Source organism: Dermacentor andersoni, chromosome 11 (genome assembly GCF_023375885.2).
Source record: "Dermacentor andersoni chromosome 11, qqDerAnde1_hic_scaffold, whole genome shotgun sequence".
NCBI lineage: Eukaryota > Metazoa > Arthropoda > Arachnida > Ixodida > Ixodidae > Dermacentor > Dermacentor andersoni.
In genome coordinates this window covers 15,329,108-15,347,500 of record NC_092824.1, presented here as the reverse complement: position 1 = coordinate 15,347,500, position 18,393 = coordinate 15,329,108, and the positions used below count along the sequence as shown (strand labels likewise).

Below are 18,393 nucleotides of genomic sequence, written 5' to 3'. Positions count from 1 at the left end.
GTACACCGTGATTATTACTGATTTTCTGGCATTCCATCACATAACACCATGTACTAACCGGACAAGCACTTGTCTCACAGTGTTAGGTTAGGTAAATCAAACAAGTTGTTTCGGGCAATGCAATTGTGATGTATTAGAAGAAAAAATAAGCAAGTAGAAGAAAGGTATCAAACAAAGCAGCTTTAAAGGGTCCGTCGCGACACCAAGCTTGGTAACTGGTACGTGTAATGAAACGGACAAGACAACAAAAGTAAAAGGTAAGCATTTCAAATGAAGGTTTATACGATAATGCACATCAAAATGCATCGATAAAGCTTTCTAAAATTTGGCGAATAATGCTAGTAAATTATTAGAGACAGCATTTCCCATAATAGAGACTATGAGGCAAGTTGCACAGTGAAAGACTGAGATTGATTCAACCAACACAACGTAATACAGGACCGACAGTACATAATGGAGCAAGGTCACAATGGCTTACCTAGAAATTTTTTTTTCAGGAGTGGTACGCACTTGGTGCTGAGGAGGACGCAAGGGGGGGCGGGCAGGACCAGACATACCGCATAACAACAGAAATATTTCAAAGGGGGAGGGGGGGGGGGGGGCGTGTAGAAGGCGACGTGCCCGGTGTCGTCACCCCCTGGCTACGCCACTGAACAAGAATATCGCTGTAGTCCTCGTCCCTATTTTCTGTCATCACTGTCTTAGGTTATGGTGGTCGAATCAATCGCAATGCAACCAACTAGCTCAGCAATATATACGGAGGGAAAGAAAAGGAGCCACCAAGACGGCCACGCAGAATAATGTCTCCTCAAGGTCTGGCGCCGTTAGTAAGGCATGACAGACCAGTGAGCCCAACGATTCCTCTTCACAGGAACTCTGGAAACCGCCAGGTGGAATCTTGTGTTGCTTTCTTGCGAGCTGGCACGTTTACCAATTCCCGGTAGTATTTCTTTCTCGACGCTGCAGTCGTTTCTTGCTCGATAGGCTTCCAAGTGGTATCATGCCCAATCGTAACGCAGACACACACAGAAGACAGACAAACTCTCGCCTGCCGTCTCGTTTTCACACATCGGTGCTACTCACGCGTCCGTGAGTCCCCTTGGCCCGCATCGCTTGGTCGGCAGCTGCGTCGTTTATGAGATTCTTGTGTTCGCGCATGAGAATATCACGTCGCAGCAATGAGTGACTCGGCATGAACAAAGCGCTTTCTTTATAACCTCATGTGCTCTCCTGAGGTCTCTGTTTGCAGGTTACATACGCCCTCCTGGAGCAGTACTTGCAAAATCCAATGATTCGTCCCACGAAAGAAAAGCACCCAGCTACGAAAAAACAACCCGCGACTTCTACAACACCAGTCAGAATCTTGCCGATTTTTTTTATTGAGACAGACTAGACGAATTTTCGAAATCGTCTCCGCCTTCACTGTGACGTTAACGACGAGACCCTAACGCACGGGGCGCACAGTATATGGTGTCAGCGGGAAGGAAAGGGTGCGCGAGTGAGCCAAGAAATATAGTGGCTTGAAGCGCGCCATCTTTCCACGAGCTCGATGACGTAATCAAGCGCGCGCAAGGAAGAGGAAGGGGAGTGGGACCAAGCGCGCGTCTTTTATAGGCGGCCGTTGCGACGCATGGCTGTCCGCACGACAGAGCGCATACTGCGCGCCCGATCACGGAAGTATCCTCCCATGGCTGCAAAAAGTGCGCAATATAGTCGAGATAGCTGATGGCTTTGTGTGTGCTGTCCTCCCGTAAGGAAGCGGTCGTAGCGGGACTTGTTTTTCGCGTTTCCACTAAGCGCTTCTAGTGTTCGCAGAGCATCGCATCACAGCAGAGCTATCAGCTGAGATAGCGCTCTTCCTTCCTATCTCATGTTTCCGCCTTTTCTCTTCCCCACACTGATGACCGATGTTCAGGTGTCAGCCGCTCGCTAGAACGGTGCGGTGTGGTCAGTCGGCTTTCCTTTTCTCTGCCGACCCCCCCCCCCAATGCTGTCTCCCTCTCTCTATCCGGCGCGGCAAGTAGCGGACACGCGTTGAAGCAGAAGGCAGCACGACGTGTTCACTCCCCTCTGTGCCAGCGTTGCGGCAGCGAGCGTTCGTCATTGGGTGAGATCTGCTCACGTTGCCCGTGCGCGTGACACCGTGCACGTTAATCCAATGAGCGAATGTTTACTGCAATTTACACAGCCACTAAAACTACGATACTTAATCCGGACTGTCCAATACATTGTTATCGCTGTGGATGTTTCTCCTTTCCGGCGAATATGCGATTTCTTTTTCTTTTTTGCCTTTGTTCCCCTGTACAAAATTGAGCGAAAAAATGAGCGTCGGGCTTACTAGTTTCGTCTCGGTTCAGAAGTTTAGACGCATGCGACTTGATGCCGATGGGCGCCGACGCCTCCAAGGTTCCCAGAACATAGCCTGCAGCGAAAAGACAAAATCAGACAGGCCATGTAACCACGAGGCTACAACTGCGACAGGGCTTAGCCAGGAGGCGTTGATATGTTATGGTGCCGCGCCCATCTAAATGCGCTTGTTTAAAGAGGCAGCTTTCTTTGCTACTTTGTCCTCTACACATCAGATTCGCCGTGTTGATATTGTTACTATTGTTGATACTATATTGTTGATATTAATATATATAGAGTGTATAATTTAAGGTGCAGCGTTCCGGCTTTTTACTATCACAGAATTCCGCCCACAATTTTTCGATGTTTCTTTACACCAGCAAATTTGTTTTCCGTGAATATAGATTGCTACGTGCATTCTACAAGTCGCTCTTGAAAGATGAGAATGGTTGCCCCGAAAGGACGACGACGAACTGGCACTTGCTCTAGCTGTCACCTACATTGGTCAGCGTGCAAATATATATTGTAAATAGTCCTCTGTATAATTACGACTTTGTTACGGCAATACTGCGCCAGATTAGCATTGACTATTTTTTGTGTGTATTATTTTTCTCGTCGAGCTTTTTGACTCACTGAACTTGTTTGACTTTGAAACGTGCTTCCTAATAGATCCCGCTTTTTAGCCCGATAGTGTTATCTAAAACGCAGAATAATGGAAGTATTCGAAAAAAAAAAAGACATAGCACCGCCGATTACTCCATAACAGACAGCTTTAGTTTAACATGTTAAGCCTAATAGCGGGCTTAGTGGGCTTGCGGGATCGAAATGTGCATGCGCAGAACCCTAACCGACCCATACCGTTTAGCGTACGCACGCTATTAGACAGTTTTAGTTTAGCGTATGCAACTTTAGCATACGCTAAGCAGCGCACGTTTACGACTGTATTAGTTGGCCGTTGCGCAATGTTAGCGGACTAGGCCAGCTTAACGTGCAATCAGCGTGTTTGTGTGCGTTTTGCGGTGCCACCCGAGATCGACAAAATTAATTGTGTTTTTTGCACCGAGCAAAGCCAAGTGACACCATAACCGAAAGCAGGGTGTCCGTGAGTGATTTGCTGGCCTCGTGAACTGCGGTTTCCTTGCATTGCGATCGCTTCGCTGTGTACTATGAATAACTCTCGGCATGCCGAAAAAGTATTCTTAGTGATCATCGCCTCCTGTCAACGATAACGTTGGCAGAGACCGACGACCTCATTCTTACGCGTGTGGAGCGGCAGCGTTTGAAAGGCGAGTACTCTGTGGACGAGCTGCAATATGAAATTAGGTGTTGCTGCGAGTCAGAGCCACTGAAGTATCGCTCTCGTCAAGGGCTGCTGAATATTGGAAACATTGAACAATGAACAATCTTTTTTTTAGGCAGCAGTTTCGATTAGAGAAGGACGATGCCACAGAACTGCTTTCTGCGTTGAGAGTGCCAGAGAAAATCTTCAGCGCTCAGAACGTTACAGTGCCTGGCTGTAAAGCCTTGTGCATCACATCGCGCCGGCTGGCGTACCCCAGCCTGTGGGGCGATTTGGAGCCTATTCGAAGATTGAAATTTAAGATTCTTTATTTCTCCAATAGAAAAATACCGGGATAAAAAGCTGCCCTGAAGTAGCTTGACGGTGTCCGGGGCCCATTCAGAAAATGGCAGCATTAAATGGGAAAAAATACAATTTCACATACATCACGAATCAAGGAACCGTACACAATGCAGAATTACAATTAAACTTAATGTAAGACGAAAGTAAAATTCAAATATACAATGCACCGAGAAGCAAAAAAGAAGCATAAAACAATGGTATAGCAGAAAGAGAAGGTTTAAAACATAATTGCAATTCAACACTACAATATAGTAAATGAAGTCCAGACACAACACATAGCAGCATTTTTCCCTTTATACCGTGGCGAAAAAATTAAATAGAATATCTTAATTTGGGTTTGAGCCCACCACATGCTCAAAAAATTGCTGAAAAATTGTTTTTTTTTGTTTCGGTTCATATTTTCTGTGTACCATTTGTTTGTGTTAAGGGTGTTCGGAACCAGCAAATGCAACATTTGGGAGTCGGGGTGGATGCTGTGCGATGCTGTGCAACGCTGTGCGAAGTCGGGGTGGATGCCATTTCTATTTGCTTCTGGTGCTTCTATGAGTGTGCGTTTGTGTCATCGATGAGCGTTGGATTATGAACTTAGCCCTAGGTAAGCTCAAGTTATTCAAAAGGCGAAGTATGGTAAATGACACTAGATGGTGGATGGGAGATATCCTATGTTTAACAAGTAATGGTCTGGTATGAGCTAGGTAATTTGAGCCAGAAACTATGCGGACAGCTTATTTTTGCAGTAGTAGTAGTTGGTTTAGATGCACGCGAGCCGCAGTTCCCCGCACAAGATGACAGTAGCTTATTTGAGAATAAAATAATGAATGATATATTAATTTTTTTACTTTCACGGGAAACAAGTCGCGACCTCGTTGAAGAGCTCCTAAGATTTTGACAAGCTTAAAGAAAGATAACGGAATTAATCAGCCCATTTAATATGTTCGTCAAATATTACACCAAGAGATCTATATTTACTTACGATTTTGGTAGCGTAGTCTCCAATAAGCAGTGGGATTGACATCGTAACATGCCGATTTATCGAACCAAAAATAACCGCTTTTGTTTTATTATAATTAATTTTTAAGCTGTTTACATGGGACCAGTTATGGAGACTTTCTAACATGACGTTCGCTTCAAGCAGGAGTTCATTCGATGAGTTTCCAGATAAAATTAAACTAGTGACGTCGGCATATATTATCAATTTAGCTCTCTTGGAGATATGGACGAGATCGTTTATACACACGTAAATAAAGGAATGGACCTAACATGCTGCCCTGCGGTACTCCGCATCTTATACATTCAAAACTGGAGCTACAACCATCGACACATACCGATTGCTGCCGTTTTTCAAGGTATAGCCTTATCAGCTTAAGCGGATTGCGTCGTATACCGTAGGCATACAGTTTATCTAAAAGAATGTTATGATTAATACAGTCAAATGCTCTGCTGAAATCTACGAAATTGCCCAGTGTTAGAAGCTTATTTTCAATGTTTTGCAAAATTAGTTACTTTTGTTTAAGTAACACAAATTCTGTAGATAAGCCTTGTCTAAAACCAAATTGGGAATCTGTGAACAGGCGATTATCATTAAAGTAAATTTCCAGACGCTTAAGCAAAATTTTTTCTAGTGGTTTCGAGAAAATTCGCAGAATCGATATTGGTCGATGGTCGATAGTTGCCCATGTCTTGTGTCGTCCCAGATTTATGGATAACAATAACTTTGGCTAGTTTTAGTCTGTCAGGGAAGGCAGAGGAGGATATCGATAGGTTAAATATATACGATAAGTGAGGTGCAAGAAGGTCCGCTACAAATTTAATTGGTTTTACTGACAGACCCTCTGCGCCAAGGCTGGAGCTATTCTTCAAGGCCATTAGTGGAGCAAGAACTTCGAATGGGTGGGTAGGGTGGAGAAAGAAGGAGTCAGGTGTCTGTACAGAGATTAGGCAGGTAGCATCTTTGTTGTAGTCTGTTTTATGGAGACCAAAAAAGTGTTTATTAAAGCTATCCGCTAGTTCAGTGCCCACTAAGGTTACACCGTTTATTGTAAACCTCCTATAGAATCGGAGGGCTTGGGCATGTTAATGACTGCATTTATTGTTTTCCAAACTAATTTCGCATCACAGAGACCATCTTTTTCAAATATATTCGCACAATGTTGCTTATGCGCCTTATTCAACTCGCGGTTTTTATTTATTTCTAAACTGTTTGAAGGCAGTCAGGCCCGCCAAATCTCGGCTGGACGAAAATTTTTGATACATGTTGTCTTTCTTTTTTATCTGCTTATAAAGCGATGGCGTAATCCATGGTTTTCTAATTATTTTAAATTGGCGCTTTGTGGACCACGGGAACATGCATCGTATATTTCAGGAAATTCATTTATAAATATTATTACGATATCATCGAGCGATGCTCAAGAAACGATACGCCGCGAGAGCGACGATGAAGTTGGTCGGTGCGCTTGGCGCGAGCGAGTATCAGCCTGGCTGCCTGGCTCCAGTGTAAATAGCCAGTAAATAGCCTCTTCTGTGTCTTTCCACACGCAACATTCTGGTGGAGGTCAGCGATCCCCGTCTTCACCACGGAACTAAGAAGTGGTCGGCACACCGAGCTTGTCACCATGACTCCCGGTGACGCGCCCACCTCTGTAACGGCTTCGGTTTGTCCCACTGCTCCAATCGTCACGGTCGCCCCACATCGCGACCCATCGCGACTCTGGCCTGGAGGGCCAGGATGTTGACGACTGGATCAAACTCTATGAACACGCCAGTTCTAATAACAGGTGGCACCCAACTATTATGCTCGCCAATGTCATCTTTTATCTCGGCGGCACCCCACGCGTGTGGCACCAAACGCATGACGACGAGATAACCAGTTGAGACAATTCCAAAGAGAAGCTACGGGAACTGTTCGGCGACCCCATTGGGCACAAGGCTGCCGCGAGAAAGGCTCTTGCGTCTCGTGTTCAGTCATCTACGGAACCGTACGTTTCCTACATCCTCGACGTCTTAGCTCTATGCCGCAAAGCTGACAATGCTATGTCCGAAGCGGATAAAGTGTCACATATTCTAAAAGGCACCGCTGACGACGTTTTCAATTTGCTTGTTTTCGGCAACGTCTCGACTATCGAAGCAATCACCAAAGAATGCCGTCGCCTTGAACAAGCTATGAGCCGCCGTATCACATACCACCTCACGCGGCTACCCAACACTGCTGCTACGTCGACATGTGAGGGTCGACCACGTCAGACCACCACCTGTGACGACGTCACCCGTATTGTTCGCCGCGAACTCGAGGCCACCTATTCGCCAGCTTTCTCCACGACGCCTCCCGATCCGCCAGCAACCACCATTGCGATGGTCCAGGCCGTCGTCCGACAGGAACTTGAGAACATGAGTCTGAACTCCGTGTGTTCCACGTCTCAACCCAGCGTTCCCCAGTTCTCTAGCGGTCCTCCTCGTCCTCGGCAGTCCTTTTCCGCCACATCTCGCCGCAACCCGTCCGATTGGCGTACCCCAGATGACCGGCCGAACTGCTTCCACTGCTGTCGCATCGGCCACGTCGCTCGTCACTGCCGCAACCGATGGCCACCACTTCCTCGGACATACACCGCCGTTTATTCCCGCACCGTTGGACCTTCCGTTCCCCATACCACCCGCCATGAATCCACTGCCGCTGATGCTCCTGCTCCGAACCTTCGGTACAGCCGCTCGCCCTCACCTCGACGCCATCAGTCTCGTTCGCCCCAACCCCGTCGCTTCTCTACGCCGCCTATCGCCTCCCGGATCCAGCCGGAAAACTAGGCACTGCAGCTTCTGGAGGTGAAGGTGCGTTGTCGACCCTGCCCTCAAATCCTCTGCTCACGTTACCCACGAACCGAAACCTTCTTGACGTTGACGTTGACGGCTATCCTGTCACGGCACTCATCGATACAGGAGCGCATCTTTCAATTATGAGTGCTGCCTTCCGACGACGACTGAACAAGCTCCTCACCCCAGCGTCGGCAAGCGTCGTCCGCGTTCGCGGATGGCGGTACTGTGCCTATCATCGGCATGTGTACGGCACGCGTCAGCATCGCCGGCCGCCGCACTCCTGTCCTCTTCACCGTAATAGCTCATTGCCCCCACGAACTCATTCTCGGCCTCGATTTTCTCTCCGCACATTCTGCTCTTATTGACTGCTCTTTCAGTACCCTTCGCCTTGAGTTGCCGATGCTCGCAGAACCTTCTGACGCACCCCACTGCCGCTTACGTCCCCCCGGCTTTCTTCGCCTGCAGCCAAAGTCAATAGCCTACATTGAACTGTTGTCTTTCCCACCAGTTCCTGATGGCGAGTACCTCGTCACTTCTCTGCCCGACATTCCAATAAGGTATGATGTTACAGTGCCTCACAGTATACTTAATATTACTGGGAACCACATTCGCATGCCTGTCTGTAACTTTGGATTGGCAAAGCAAATTCTACCGCAAAGTATTTGCCTTGCCACCGTTGATTGTCTCGGCGACCAATACGTGGCAGCGTTATCGACCGATGGTTCTCGCGAGCTTAGCAGGCCCCTCGTGCCAGCCTCGGGTGCCGATCCCAATATAAAGAAAATGGTTGCGACGGACCTGTCCTCGGCGCAGGCTGAAGAGCTTTGCCAAGTATTATCGTCCTACCGAGGTATTTTCGACTTCGACGATCGCCCTTTAGGCGAGACGCTCGCGGTCAAGCATCGGATTCTTACTGGCGATGCTACGCCTATTCACCGACGACCGTATCGAGTTTCTGCGTCGGAACGCCGAGTAATTCAAAACGAAGTCAACAAAATGTTCGATAAAAACATCATTGAGCCTTCTTCGAGTCCCTGGGCGTCACCTGTGGTGTTGGTTAAGAAGAAGGACGGCACGTGGCGCTTCTGTGTAGACTACCGTCATCTGAACAACATTACTAAGAAGCACGTCTACCCGCTCCCACGTATAGACGACACCCTTGACTGCCTGCACGGTTCCAGCTATTTCTTGCCTATTGATCTTCGTTCTGGATACTGGCAGATTGCTGTTGACGATATGGACAGAGAAACAACCGCGTTCATCACACCTGATGGCCTATACCAATTTAAAGTAATGCCGTTTGGATTATGCAACGCCCCTGCCACCTTCGAGCGTATGATGGACTCCTTGCTCCAAGGTTTCAAATGGTCCACATGCCTCTGCTACCTCGACGACGTCATCGTCTTCTCGTCAACGTTCGACACTCACCTTGAACGTCTCACAACTATACTTGATGTATTTCGAAAGGCGAAGCTGCAACTTAACTCGTCCAAATGTCGTTTTCGCCACCGGCAAATTACTCTTCTGGGCCATCTCGTTGGCGCTTCCGGAGTACAGCCTGATCCCAACAAAACTCACGCTGTCAGAGAGTTTCCGGTTCCGAAGACAGCCGCAGACGTTCGAACGTGCGGCAATTACTAGACCCTTCACTAATCTTTTTAATAAAGGCGTAGAATTCTCGTGGGGTACTGCAGAAGCCGCCGCCTTCTCTCGTCTCGTTACTCTTCTTTCCTCACCACCCATTCTCACCCACTTCGACCCTGATGCCCCTACAGAACTGCATACAGATGCCAGCGGTCATGGCGTAGATGCCGTCTTAGCCCAGCGTCAGCGTGGACAGGATCGCGTTATTGCTTATGTGAGCCGCCTCCTCACACCATCGGAGCGCAACTATTCCATTACGTAACGACAATGCCTTGCTGTAGTCTGGGCGGTTGCGAAGTTCCGTCCTTACCTTTACGGTCGCCCTTTTTCCGTAGTCACTGACCATCATGCTCTCTGCTGGCTCTCTTCGCTAAAGGATCCTACAGGCCGGCTTCGTCGATGGGCTTTGAGGCTACAAGAATTTTCATATGCCGTGGTGTACAAGTCTGGCCGCCTGCACCAAGACGCTGACAGCTTGTCGAGCTACCCTGTTGACGACTGTGACTCCTCTAATATTGCCAGTGCTTCTTGCGTATTCTCTGTATCACAGCTGCTTCATTTCGCCGACGAGCAACGCCGTGACGCCTACATCAGAGCACTCATCGACCGTTTTGAGCACTCTCTGGCCGATGCTACTCTACGCCTCTTCGTTTTCCGCGACGTTACTCTGTACCGTCGTAACCTTCATCCGGACGGATCTGAGTTCCTACTTGTAATACCTAAACACCTCCGCTCCGCCGTTATAGAAGAGCTCCACGACGCACCAACGGCAGGACACCTCGGCGTATCTCGAACCTATGACCGTGTACGTCGCCGTTTTTTCTGGCCGGGTCTTGCCCGTTCCGTACGACATCACGTTGCCGCTTGTGAAGTTTGCCAACGACGCAAGAAGCCTTCCCTGCTCCCCGCTGGTTACCTGCAGCCGCTCGACATTCCTGCCGAGCCCTTTCATCGTGTCGGCTTAAGCCTTCTCGGCCCATTTCCGGAATCTACATCAGGGAACAAGTGGGTTGCAGTCGCGGTGGACTACGCGACCAGCTACGCCGTAACCCGTGCTCTTCCGACCAGTTGCGCAACTGATGTTGCGGACTTCCTCCTACATGATATTATTTTGATGCATGGTGCTCTGCGTCAATTGCTAACAGACCGTGGCCGTACGTTTTTGGCCAAAGTCATCGACGACATCATGCGTGCCTGCTCAATACGGCATAAATTTACCACCACCTACCATCCCCAAACGAACGGCCTCACTGAGCGCTTGAACCGCACCCTTACAGACATGCTATCCAAATACGTTTCAGACGACCACCGTCACTGGGACCTGGCTCTACCTTACATTACCTTTGCATACAACTCCTCCCATCTGGAAACTGCTGGCTTTTCCCCGTTTTACCTCTTGTATGGCCGCGAACCAACGCTACCACTGGACACTGTGCTTCCGTCCGCCACAGCTTCAACTAGCGATTATGCTCGTGATGCAATCGCCCATGCTGACCACGCTCGCCAACTTGCGCGCGCTCCTCTACAAGTGTCTAAAGACAAGCAGAAGCAACGCTACGACCTCCGTCACCGTGATGTCCATTTTGTGCCCAGCAGCCTCTTGTTGCTTTGGTCAACTTCGCGCAAAGTTGGCCTATGTGAAAAACTCCTTTCTTGTTCCACAGGTCCATATCGCGTGCTCCGCAAAGTGACCGATGTCACCTATGAAATCGTTCTAGCCACGCCCACTACGTCCTCCGCTGTGAAAACCAGTTACATTGTCCACGTCGCCCGACTCAAGCCTTACAACTCTCCACGCGCCTTGGATATTTAACAGCACCGTGACGTTGCTTTTGCCGCTGGGGGGGGGGGGGGGGGGGGGTTGTAATACGATATCATCGAGCGATGCTCAAGAAACGAGCCGCCGCGAGAACGACGATGAAGTTGGTCGGTGCGCTTGGCGCGAGCGAGTGTCGGCCTGGCTGCCTGGCTCCAATGTAAATAGCCTGTAAATAGCCTCTTCTGTCTGTGTCTTTCCACACGCAACAATATATTGCGCCCTTCATCTGCACTGCTATAAGTATAAATTTCGGACCAGTCAGCACTGGTTATTATTTCTCTAAATTTATTAAGATTTGTGTCATTAATTGACTGATCGGTAGTAAGGACGTTTAGCGAAAGTTTAAAGTTTTTGTACAACCGACACAAAAATTGGACAGTGGTCGCTAATGTCGGACGACAATGTACCAGCACATTCGACAGTAGTGTCTACGTTCACGACGTATAAATCTATAGTTGTCTGGCTGGAAGCAATAATTCTTGTGGCAGACACTGTCACATTTGTAAAACCATTCGATTCAATTATGTAGGCGAGATTAAGTGACGTGTAATAATTTTTTGCTACATTTATATTGAAATCGCCACCCAAGACCACAATGTAACGGTTAATAGCACAAAATTCTAGAAATTTCTTAGCACAATTGAGAAACTAGTCACGGTTTCCGCTCGGGGGCCTGTAAACTACCGATAAGACTTTTCAATTTGCCTTTATTTCCATAAACATACAACTTATGGGGGATTTAAGGAAAACGTTTCTCGCAGCAACTTGACGGGCCTTAAACCCGGTCTGAGGGCAGCAGCAGCAGGCACAGGCACTGATTCAGGACCGACAAAAATAACGCATAAGCAAAAAAATGACAAGTTGGCTTAGACATTATGCGAGCAAACAGAAATGCAATGTAAAAAAAAGCATTACAAACCACAAAAAACTACGCAATCCACAGTGTACACTAGAGCAACAAAAGCAGTTGTAGAACAAGTAAACATTGTAATTAAAGAATAAGACATGATTCAGCCGTTGACAAAGGCTAATATCAAACGGAGATGTGTAACGACAGTTACCTCAGAGACAGTCTCAAACAAATTAAGTCGTGTTCAAAAATCACTGAAATACTCATATAAACGCGATATAGGACAAGAAGTGACATCTATGTTATTACGTTTAAGCGTGTTTAACAGGCGTGGTAAGCGATGGTGTAACATTTGAAGAGCATAGTTAGTGCGCGGATGCGGCACGTACCAGTATGACGTAATGTGCGAATTTCATAGCCATTTGTTATCACTGAAAATTGTCCAACAAGCTCGAATGCGTAACAAGATGTAATATAGACTGCCAGGCCGCCCCCTCGGGTCCCTCTGTTGAAGAAAAAGCGCGAGAATGATTCCATCGAGATGAGATGAGTTTCTTGTGCGCACCATGTTTCCTTTAAACATGAAACAATCAAAAGATACCGGAAGATTACGTATCAGCTGATCCATTTGTTCGTGTTTATGCCTCAGTGAGTGAATGTTTAATGCAACGCTGAGAACAAGCCTTTCTTTTTCATACTGGATTCCAGTTCACAGGGGCAAACACGTCCAAAATACCGATTGCCTGTCATCAAGAAGTGACAAGAAGAATAAAGTACGTGAACATATAGAAAATCGTTGGTAAGCGCTACATGTGTAACTGCAAAGCAGAGTTCTTGCTGACCCCCATATGCAGATATCTCTGGTACAGAAACAATAACCACGTGGGGCTGGCAAATTGTACGATATAAAATTGGGCAATCAAACTGGTTGCTTCATCACAACTGAAACTGTTTACTGCCACAACCTTAAACTGAGGGACACAGCAACGTAATATGACGCAATTTGTTTTGGGTGTAATATCCTTACAAGCAATGTACGAGGGCATGACGAAACTCCTACAGAATAAACATGCCGCAGGGCAAGTGCGCTTGGTTTCAGACGCATAGATATGGAACATGTTTTCAAACGTTACCATTTCTGCGCAAGTAACATCTTTTGCTTTGGACACTATCTGATGATGCAGTGAGCCTCGCAATGGGAGGCATTCATCTGCAATGTCTAGTGTGACGTCACAGCTGATTAGTCATATCACAGCAACCTTTGGCTAACTGTTGAGTGACTGCCACAACCACCACTGGCTTTCTCCTGCGTCTCTCGGGGACTTTTCGAATGTAAGTACCACGCAGGCACGAGTTCATATTCCAGCACTGCAGTGTCGATTTTTGTGCCTCTACCTATCACAGTACAAAGTAGTGCTGAAGCTTAACTAAGCAAGCATTAAAGTGAAGTGTGACTGCATTATTTTTGTTGTTTTGAACAACAGACAGAGAATGTTTGCCGACGCATGGTTAAAACCCAATTTATTAATTTGCATATTTAGCAGCGTGCTCAAGGATTCATCTGTAATTGTGCTAATTGTTGCAGAAATGCATGTCAGCGTTGAAAGGAGCACTGAAATGTTGCGATTGCTGGCTTACATATGACATTTCTAGGGCAGTTTAGATTATTCTGCAAGTGAGCACATAATGCACATTTTCATTTTTTTAGTGCACTATAGTTTGTCGAGCTAAGATGGGCAAGAACAAGGTCTTTGGTGGGGAGGATACGTGGAACATGTTCTCTTATTAGGAATATCTGAAAAAGTATTTCTTAATGTGCCGGTATGTCGTTATTTCACTAAGTGGTGATACTGCGCAATTGTATTTACATAGGAACTTGTGTACAGGTTTATCTGTCACCAAAACCCTGAGAATCACTTTCCTGCTACGGGCTCTCTGGTGCTTCATGCCAGTATTAATACCTGAAGGTTATTATGGCAGAAAATAGGCGCAACGATTATCTAAACAGCCAAAATTATATTCTGTAAATGTGATTTCCTTTGTATCATGGAAGCAAGCTAATCTATTGGGGATTGGGAGAACAGGTCTAAACTGATCACATGAATGCTCACTTACACCTATGAAGTGCTAAAAAAATGTCGCGAGATGGGCAAAAAGTATTTTTGTGTTCAATTCCCCACAAAGAAATTGAAGATATAATGTCATTATACCAACTAAGAGTCTACTAAGAATAACGTCATTATGTGGTGCGCATTGCATTTCTTTGTAAATCACTGTGTGTGGCACACATTGTATTTGCTTTCTGATGACCATTTGTAGTTTGCGACGCAATAGGAGCAGCCATAATACAATAATTATATTTGCATACCTTCAGTAGGGTAGCTTGCTTATACATTTCTTCTCCCTTGATGCAGGCCGTCAGAAGTAAAGGGGCATCACTCCATAATTGCTGGGCATTTATGGACGGGACTGCTCCGCCCATATGTGGCCCAAAGAGGAATCAACAGTCGAACTTTTCGGGGCACAAGAGGGTGCACTGTTTAAAATATCAGTCTTTCATGTGCCATAACGTAATTATATGCAAACTGGATGGGCCATACCCGGCAAGCGGCATGATGCAGGTAAGTTGCCTCCTTGGATGCTACCATCAGTCTGTTCACTCTTCTGACTCAGTAACTGTCAACAAACAATTTCGAATTTGCTCTAGTCAATGCACATTGAAATCAGTCCAAGGTGGTGCTACTACATAGTCATTTCCAACGCGCTTTGTTCTTCCCATACTTCACGGTCCTCCATGTTTAGATGCTCCCGAAAGTATCAGTGCAGATACTTTTCAGTGACAATGTTGGCCAAGAGTCCAGAATAAAGGACCGTTTTGTCAGTGGATAAATTAGTGAAATCAGCACCCAACGTGGAATGCAGAGGGAATGACATGGTTACTCACTAATTAGAAAGAATTTCGCATATGGTTACGAGCGCAGGCGTCGTTTATTTTAGTCGCAATGGTGAGCTCGAGAATAGCAAGCGGAGTTGCTGTTGGCCATCGTCCTCTTCCTCTCTCCTTTCAACACGGCCACAAGTCATCTTCTTTTTCTTGCATAGGTACAATAATCTTGTTTTGGTATAGCACATGTTATAACTGATACAACAATCACCCAAGCAGCGATTATAAGACTAGAAAAGAAACCCCACGATAGTGTATATACACCTCATACTTATAAAGCAAAATGGACGGAGCGCTAACACACATGTATGCCCTCCTATAAATGGTGTATGCCTCATATATTTGACTAGCATATTCTTATTGATACCTTTCTAAGATGTTGGAGTACTTATAGTACAAGCATCTAGGCTACCACGTGTGGTCTCGCTTATGTTGTTGTCCCGAAGGTCACACATTTGTCTATTTTAGATACAGAAGGCCTGTTTGGGAAACATTACTTAGCCGATCCATACACATGTTATTATGTATAGCGACAGTTAATTACTAGCAGTGCATGCTATGGCACCAACGATGGTAAGGAGAGCAAGTTGGTAGGGATTTGTGTTATTAAAAGGCAAGCGCGCAAACACAGACACAAGGATGAACGAAAGAGACGACGCAAGCCCTTGTTCTCGACTGGTACGTGTAGGTTTATTGTGCATAGTTTCTTGGGGATCGCTAAAGAGAGCGCCTTAACGCAGCACTGATACAAAATTCCGAAGTTGCGATAATTGTGAGATCGATTTCTGTGGACACACACACAGATATACAAAATATCAACAGCGAATGTACCTTAAAGCATATTTACAATCTGTTCTAAAGTATCTGCACACAGAAAACATCGAGACGCAGCACCTCGCGACATTGACATCAACAAAGTGGGTTTCTAAACATTCCTAGGCATAAGAGCAGTGTTACGCCACGAGTTTGTGTTGGCTACTATGCTCCTTGTACAAGCTCTTGTTCGTACCACGATCTAGTCCTTCACTGTTGCACTTCATATCGTCCTCAGTTATTAGTCGTAGTTGCATGCTTTCAGTGTTGCTGCAACAGTTTTTGTCGTGCCCGCTGAGGTTTCCTACACTATCTGCGTTGACTGTGCTGCACTGACAACGCTCAAAAATGTCAGAACTAAAGCACAATGTCGAGTTCATACTTGGATTAGTCGCTATAAGAAAAAAATCTAGATATATAACTGTCGTACGCCGAAGCAAACGAGGTTTTGTGCCGTGATAACTCGTTTGTTGGCTACTTATCCCAACAGAAAGAAAAGATATAAAATGTTTGTGTCGGTGCTCTTTCAATAACTGTTTTCTTCACAATTTGTTTCCCATTGTCATCAATAATGCACAGACGAAACTGCAACTATGCATTGGACTTCAGTTGTTTCTTATTCATAGTGTAGCTACTATTTCTTAGAGGCATACTTCACTAAAGTCAATTTTATGGAAAGCTCTAGAAGCTCGTCGGCAGGGATGCTTTCGTGGTTTCCGGCGACCTTACTCACCAATTGAGGCCACTTCTGATGAATCTTTATGGTGTTGCCCTCCCCACAGCTTCCCAGCAGGCTTTGAATTATGGAATGAGCCACGTGCGACCGGCATTTGAAGGGGATTCGGGGAAATTGTTTCCAAGTTTGCCTTGCTTGACTACAAGAAGAACCATAAACTTCTCAAACAGGAAGTTTCACAGATACATAACGCAAGGACAATTCTTACTGATTGCCACAGTTGCATGTATAGCAACCAGGTTACATCCTATTTTGGTTTGAACCCTCCTGACCTAATGTCATAGCTAAGGCTGCCTGCTTGAATTGTGAGCACTGCCTAATTCTCTCCTAGCACAATTTCAGTTCAAATTACCGTATTTATCCGAATACAGGTCAGCGTTAATTTTTTCGACGATGTTACGCAAAATGAGCTATCAACATCTATTCATGAACAAAGGATTTCGACCTATATTCATAAACAAAATCAATGCTAACGAACTAACGGAGTTCGTCCTTCGTGCATGCTGTAAAAATGGTCTCGAGATTATCCAGGCTTGCTGTACTGGCAGTTCCAACGAGTATTGAGTTAGTGGTGTCGACGAGCGATATTTAGCACCCAAGCTTACGGTAAATGAAGATTAGTCTCTTTCCAAGTTTTTGGTTTTTTTCTAAAAAGGTATGGGCTGACCAAATTAAAGTTACTATTTTTATCCGACCTTCAGTTCAATATATAGGGATCGACCTATATTTGTACTAGGCCTATATTCCAGTAAATACAGTAGTTCTCGCTCATTGCCTAACTGTTTTACCCTTACTGCATTCTATAGACGTCTCAAGTTTGCTTTGTGTCTACTGCAATGCGATATTTTGCATTTATTTCTTTATTCCTTGAACATGTCCATGGTTCCATTCAGCGCAGTAGGAACATATTCTTCGTGTTTAATTCTGCTTTTAAGTGAAGAGCCCGTGTGGCGTTCAGTGCCTTTAATTCCAATATGCAGCGTTTTTTTTTATATTACTACTAGGTTTTTGATTACCTGTTTTACCCTTACTGCATTCTATAGACGGCTCAAATTTGCTTTGTGTCTGCTACAGTGTATTACATTGCATTTATTTATTCCTTGAAAATTTGCATAGTTCAGTGAAATAGCAGCATATTCTTCCTGTTTAATTCTAGATTTTAAGTTAAGAGCCTTTGTTCCATTCAATTCTTTTCATTCCAAACTGCAGAGCTTTCCTTACATTACTGCTAGGTTTTTGCTTCCCTACTTTACCCTTATTGAATTCTATAGATGCCTCAAGTTTGCTTTGTGTCTACTGCAGTGTATTACTTTGCATTTATTTCTTTATGCCTCAACGTGTCCGGTTCAGTTCAGCGCAATAGGTATATATAGGTCCTGTTTCATTCTTGTTCTTAAGCGAAGAACCTTTGTTGGTTTCAGTGCGTGTCATTCCAAACTGCAGTGCTTTTTTATATTACTACTGCGTTATTGCCCTTCAATGTGTTACCCTTACTGCATTCTACAGACGGCACAAGTTTGCTTTGTGTTTACTGCAGTCTGTCAGGAAATGGATAACTTGGGCCTACCCACGGCCTGCTCTCTTAATCGCCCTAACGCCAGTATGACTTCGCCTTTGACCTATCACAGCCAGCCCTTTATTCCCCGTAGTCTGAATCTATCTGAATTGCGCGCACCTGACGAAAAGCCAGTCTGTTTCTGCTGCGGCCGAATTGGCCATGTCTCCTGTCACTGCTGCAGTGGTTGGACGCACCCGACCCGAAACACCTTTTAGAAGCCCTCTCTTCAAGTCACAG

At 45.8% G+C, this 18,393-nt stretch overlaps 1 protein-coding gene across 1 annotated transcript in view; it reads right to left on the bottom strand.

Annotated features, from left to right (window-relative positions):
• LOC126517682 (proton-coupled folate transporter-like) overlaps window positions 1-18,393 on the bottom strand; it is a 70,941-nt gene that overhangs the window by 4,383 nt on the left and 48,165 nt on the right. Inside the window, exon 5 of the mRNA XM_055064390.1 lies at window positions 2,339-2,422. Within this exon, the coding sequence (XP_054920365.1) occupies window positions 2,339-2,422 (84 nt within the window). The remainder of the gene's footprint in view (window positions 1-2,338; window positions 2,423-18,393) is intronic.